At 44.5% G+C, this 6,000-nt stretch overlaps 1 protein-coding gene across 1 annotated transcript in view; it reads left to right on the plus strand.

The window, feature by feature from the left end:
• LOC8031233 overlaps positions 1–6,000 on the plus strand; it is a 43,251-nt gene extending 37,251 nt beyond the window's left edge. Inside the window, exons 10-12 of the mRNA XM_042292506.1 lie at positions 2,931–3,019; positions 3,767–3,863; positions 5,782–6,000. Coding sequence (XP_042148440.1) covers positions 2,931–3,019; positions 3,767–3,863; positions 5,782–5,939 — 344 coding nt within the window. The 3' untranslated portion in view covers positions 5,940–6,000. The remainder of the gene's footprint in view (positions 1–2,930; positions 3,020–3,766; positions 3,864–5,781) is intronic.

The following is a 6,000-nucleotide window of genomic DNA, read 5'->3' on the forward strand; positions in this document are numbered from 1 at the left end:
TGCATCCTCGATAAATAAATATTCTTCATAAAGACAGCCACAATGTTTTTAGGATCAAAATTTGTGTTCCACATTAAGGAAAAAAAAACACGGACTTTAAAGGATTATGTTGCCAGTGTAAAACCTTTTGTGCCTATATTGGCGTTCCCTGTTGTTTCTTTTTAGTGTTATTGGCGGGTGACGAAGTGATTCGGTGTGTACAAGGTTTTCGATTTTAATTCGAAGAGATTTGTTGTTTTACAAAAAAAAAAAGGGGGGGGGGATGAAAGTTAGACGAGTGTCTTTTTCCCAATGTATTTATCAGGTTCGGCGGACATTAGATGAGGGGACACTTGTCATGGTACGTAAATTTACTAATGAACAAAATACGTTCAATAACTTTTAAATGGATAATTTTAGGGGTCATGTTGCAATTTCAGTGTTGACGGAAACTTAATTAGAGGCCACGCGAATCGAAATAGCTGGAAAAAATGCAATGTTTTTTTGGAGATATTGATTGATCAATTTTCGGGTATTTTAGGCCGATGTAAAAATTGCGCGCACAAAGCGCGCCGCAAGCCCTGCCCACGATGACGCTTAGAAGAATGACGCAGTCGTTTCAGACCCGTCGTCGCTTGTATCGCCTGCGTACCCACCAAGGACACAGGCTACCCATATAGTGACGACAGGACTGAAACGACTACGTCACTCTTCTAAGCGTCATTGTGGGCAGGACTTGCGGGGTGCGCTTTTTGCGCGCAATTTTCAAATCGGGTTAAAAAGCACGAAAATTTAGCAATGTATAAAAGAACATTACATTTTTGCAAATTATTTTAATTGGTTTGGCCTCTAAAAGGAATAGCCGTCAATACTACATGCAGTTGCAACATGACACTCAAAGCAATTAATTAAAAAGTTAATGAACGAATTTTAGTTAACTAGCCTACTTACTGTGACGATTATTCCCTCATCTAATGTCCGCCGAGACTGATAAATGCATGTTCAAAACAGCACTCGTCAAAATCTCACTTCATTAAAAAAAAAAAACGTTTGACTTAAAATAGAACGTTTTTATAACACGGAGCGGTGCTACGTGTGATCAGGATTTGTGTACGTTGCCATTGAACATACGCCCCAAAACGGAACGTCTACTTTCCCTCAAAACATTTGGGTGAGCCAATCGCAGCAGACTACAAAGGGAGACGCGCAGACTTCATCGTTCGATGCAAGTTGGCCGCGCGCTCCTTTAATATAATACACTGACTGGCTTTCTAAGTGCACTGGGGGAAAACTAGACGCACAGGCAGCTTTTTGGATTGAAATTTTCCACCTCACTCGAAGGAAGCACAAAGCTTAAAAACATGCCTTGTTAGATTTTCACCTTGCCTTCTTTCGGTGCCAGCTTGATTCTCATGCCCTAAAGTTATACTATAAAGAACATACGCAAATCGTTTGCCTGCGCGCGATCCGTTTTCATGTGAAGAACACGACTACGGATGATTATTCCGAGAAAATGGCGACAGCCGCCGCGTAATTGTCTAACGGGTGCCCGGGACTGTCCAAACGGCATCCTACTTTTCAACTTGCCGCTCTCTTTCGCTGGTCCCTGCCTTTGGTAAGGGAACATACCTATCCTTGATCTCTTCCCTTTTAACAAATAAAACCAAGTTAGCACTTTATAAATAGAAACTCAATAAACCATGGATCGAACCAAAAAAAAACACAATATCTCTATTTTATTTAAGATTAAGTGGTGAGCAGTAACGTGCTTGGCGCCCACAAAGTTTTCATCACACACACACACACAAAAAAAAAAGATTTTTGTATTGGTTTACATGGAAATCATGCGAATCCCTATGGTGTCTTCGAGGTTGCGAGCGTCCAAGAACCAAGCGAGGATCTACAGGCCGTGCAAATAGCGGCTTATTATGTCCCCGCTTCTTGCCTTCGTTTTTCGACATCAACTAATTCCACGAGTGCATAATCTCGTTGACTGTGACGCGATAACAAGATCCTCGAAAGTTGGGACTCGACTCCCCCTGCGTCTCTCCAGCTGCAAACGACTATACGTTCGGTGTTGGCTTCAATCATGGAGAGGAAGCTTCTGGAGGCGACATGACGCCACCATAAGTGAAGCCAAAAGTGCTGAGGGACACGCTTCCAACGATGACCAAAAATCACAGCTGTTTTGGTCACCCGAGGGCAACGTTACTAGAACACTCAGTTGGGAAACTCGCCGTCGAAACCTGGGCCGCTGGCGTCCACCGAGACCGAGCTAAATACGACAACAGCGCCACTCTTTATTATTTGTTTGTACTGTGGTCACCTTGAGCTTTTAGAAAGCATGTTTTTGCGTAAAAACAAACAGAAAAAGACTCCTTTTTTATTAAATTTTTTTTGAGTTAAGTACAAAATAAAGGGCGCGTGATGTTTTTATAATTTTTAGTTTGGAAGGTTTTGCGGAACAATTAATATTGTTTTTATACAACCATGCCTCAGCGGTCCTTCCAGGTAGCGCGTCCCGACCTAGGTGCATTTTAACTTCGGTGCTTATTCGCGGCGCGTCCGCTGGGGAGAGGGGTTTGGCACCCCTGTAACCTCTTCCGCTGTGTCTGTTTCGGCGCTAAAATGGCCGATGAAAGCCAAAAAAGAAGTAATGTGCAGTTCCTCGAGTGGAATCTGCGGGAGAAATGGCGGCGTTGTGTTCGCCATTAGCTCGGTTTTGGTGGACAGATTGGGGCCACTTTTTCAGAGCAGTCTCTACGGCAGTTTCCCAACTGAGTGGTTCTAGTAACGTTGCCCGAGGGTGACAAAAACAGCTGTGGTTAGGTCATCGTTGGGCGACGGGCGTCGCTGTCGCCGTCGCTTGTCTCGGCGATCGCTTAGATGCGGTTCAGCCTTACACTGAACCGGACGAGAACATCACGCCTATACTTTTCGGCGCTCTGCAGGAGACAGCGGAATGGAAAACGACGCGGACGACACCTTCAAGGACGGACAGCCAGTACAGCTGTTCCGGCCAGAAAGAAGTCTGAGCAGGGTAACGCCAGCCATTTCTAACATCGACGCCCTATTATAATGCACAGTACCACCGTTACAACATGTAGGTTTGCGCAGCATTCTGTTATCGGATAAGGACAAACGTATAAAAATTGTAATGGTTTTCGCAGAATAGTTGCACTAAGAGGTACGACATGGTTTCCGGTAAATCGTCGATCCTTGTCGAGCAGTCACGTGCTATTTAAAAACAATCGAACATAACTAGTTTATGAAGCTCCACTCACATACCTGTTTGTTTCCACAAAAGTAATAAAAAAATGTTTTGGATCGAAGTGGGACAAACAATACATGACGACTGTTTGTCAACCCAGTGCGCCATAAAAATTATACTCTTATTTCTACGCCACATTAAACATTAAACCGGAATGCTTGAGTGGTGCCCCCCTATGGTTCCTCTCCTGACGTCATTACCCTGCAAACAACAAGGCCAATGGTGTTTGTAATTAGCATGCTGGAAGCCTGAAATCATTACGCTCTGAAACCAATACTGCGAACACCGTCAAAATTGTAGTTCTTACATTACTCCTATTTCCATCGATGAGAAATCCTTTGCTGCAGGTCGACCACTGCGACGCTTTCAATCGCTCACAACGCTATGCGCCGCACGAAAATGTGGAGTTGCTGAGTGAAGTGGCACTCCAGTTTGTTACTCATTGTTATCATGCCGTCTTGCACATCGCCCAACCTATACACACAACGTAATCCGTGTACAATGTCTCCCATCCAGGAAAGCTCGATGACTCCCGACACCAGTTCAACCGCAGGTCCGACTCCAGTTCCCACGTCTGACCTGGCTCCGATGCCACCGACCGAGAAAATATTCGGTGCGTGCAAAGGAGGACCTATACGCCTCGACACGACCATGTCTGGCCTGTGCATGACAAAAAAAAAAAAAAAAAAAAAAAGCAATGTAAATTTATACGCGCAAAACGATGCTGAATTCGCAATCAACAGCAGGTCAGAATTGTGGGTTCGTATGTTGTCTGTAGCTCGTGATTCGCGTAAAGTTGTTCCTTCAAGAACTCAGGTTGCCTCACTGCGAATTTCCGCTGTGAAAGCAGACGCGCTATCTTTCTTGTCATCGCGGCCAAGTTGTTGCCTGCCTAATTCATGAAGTGAACTACCATTTTTCTCTGCGTTCGATGCAATCACGCGTATGTATCTTGCTTGTTTTTGTTTTAATTAAGCGTGTCAATGTGATTGCATGTATTTCCGCATAGCGTCAATCGTCTGTGTAGAAGGAAGAGGCTGCCTTGCAAGTAAAATAAGGTAGCACAGATAACTCAAAACAACACATGCGAAAACAGCATCAGCTCGAGGAGCGACATTTTTCGTGCAAAATTCGAGTGTCAATAACACTCGAACAAAACCAACTTTCTGCGCCACTCGCGTCTCTATCTTCAGTCGTTACGCGAAGTGGCGCTAACAATCACATGTCACTTTTTTTTTCTTTTTCTTTTTTAAATTACGGGTAATTGTTGTTTGTCTTTGTTCCCGGCCGTACGACTTTTATTCAGGAATGTGTCTAAGAAGTTACATGTAAAGTCGTTACTGTAACGGTTTTTCCATAACAAAAAAAAAGTGACGATATCGTGATGAAGTAACATTTAGTACGCTGCCATCTTTATCTATACTCGTTTTCACCTTAAGAACAGCAGTAAAAAAAGACCGACTGCTCGCGGAGCATTACTAATTTTTTTCCTTTGTCTATATAATAAAAATATATGTAGATGGATTTTAGATTAGATGCATGTTATTATCAAGAGTATCAAGACATACACGTTTCAAGCGTTAAAGGTGCCGCTTCTTCCTCCGACAATTAAATGTTGTAAGAACTACCTTGCAGTCTCGCACGGTGTGTGAACTCTGAGCAAAAGTTTCTTTTTTTTTTCTTAAGGTGAAAACGACTATAATGGGCTGCTGAACGCGTGTTGGGCATGCGCAGTACGGCAGCAGCTATCTTCTGCAGAAGACAGCTACTGCCGCGCATGTGTCCACAACCTAGTGACCGGGCAGTTTTCGCCTGCGTGATAAACGCAAGAAATGTGTATATAAAAAAACCATACGCGGTTGTGCGGTCGAGTTTGTCCCGGGCTCATCGTAGTGTCGGTGTTGTAACAACACGACCGCAAGTCCAAGTCAGCAAGGACAGCCCGACATATCCAAGCTTGTTTCTCTTAACAGTTTCACTGTAAAGGTTAACAAACCAAATAAATCTGGTGGTTTGAACCTCTAGCTAAAGTTGTAATGACACTGCGATGACAATATTAATGCGTAGTGGTCTCTCTCAACATTTAGTAATAGGTTGCATAATTGGTTACCATTAGTTGTTATCCGAGCGACTGAAAGGTAACGCGGTACTTGCCTAGTTTGAGGAATTGTCACATCCAAAAAGTTTCGTTCCACGGTGGGAGCCCTTCAAATGGTCGCAGCGACTAAACCTCAAGCACATATACATCATGCGTAACTGACAAAACTATGATGACAACCACTGTCCCCCACAAGATGAGGACGCCGGGACGTCTCCCTAAGATGCCCGGCCTCCAGCACGCGCTCGCTGCTTTTCGTCGTGCTTTGGCTGCGCGTGCACGCTCGAGGCTCCCGAGATGCCGAAGCATTGTCGAAGGTAGCAAGCCCTTGCTGAAAGTGGAACAAGTGCTCCCTGTCGTTCGAATCCTGCCCGTAGCTATAAGGTGCCCATAATGTCAATGTGCTCAAATGCCGAACTAATTTTACTTCCAGGGAAAGTGGTTGAGCTGCGTCACCAGCATCACGAACAGATGAAGGCACTGAAGAAAGTGCAGGCACTGCGCCAGGCAAGGCTCAGCAAGGCTCTGCAGCGCAAGATCGAAGCTCGCCGCCACAGAAAGAGTGTGACGCCCCAAGTTAGGGAAGCGTAACCACCGCGTGTGCGCTGCTTGCAACAAAGAGTAGACGTGACAACTAAATTAATTTGCAAAA

The sequence above is a fragment of the Ixodes scapularis genome, unplaced genomic scaffold, assembly GCF_016920785.2.
Source record: "Ixodes scapularis isolate PalLabHiFi unplaced genomic scaffold, ASM1692078v2 PGA_scaffold0__279_contigs__length_252992795, whole genome shotgun sequence".
NCBI lineage: Eukaryota > Metazoa > Arthropoda > Arachnida > Ixodida > Ixodidae > Ixodes > Ixodes scapularis.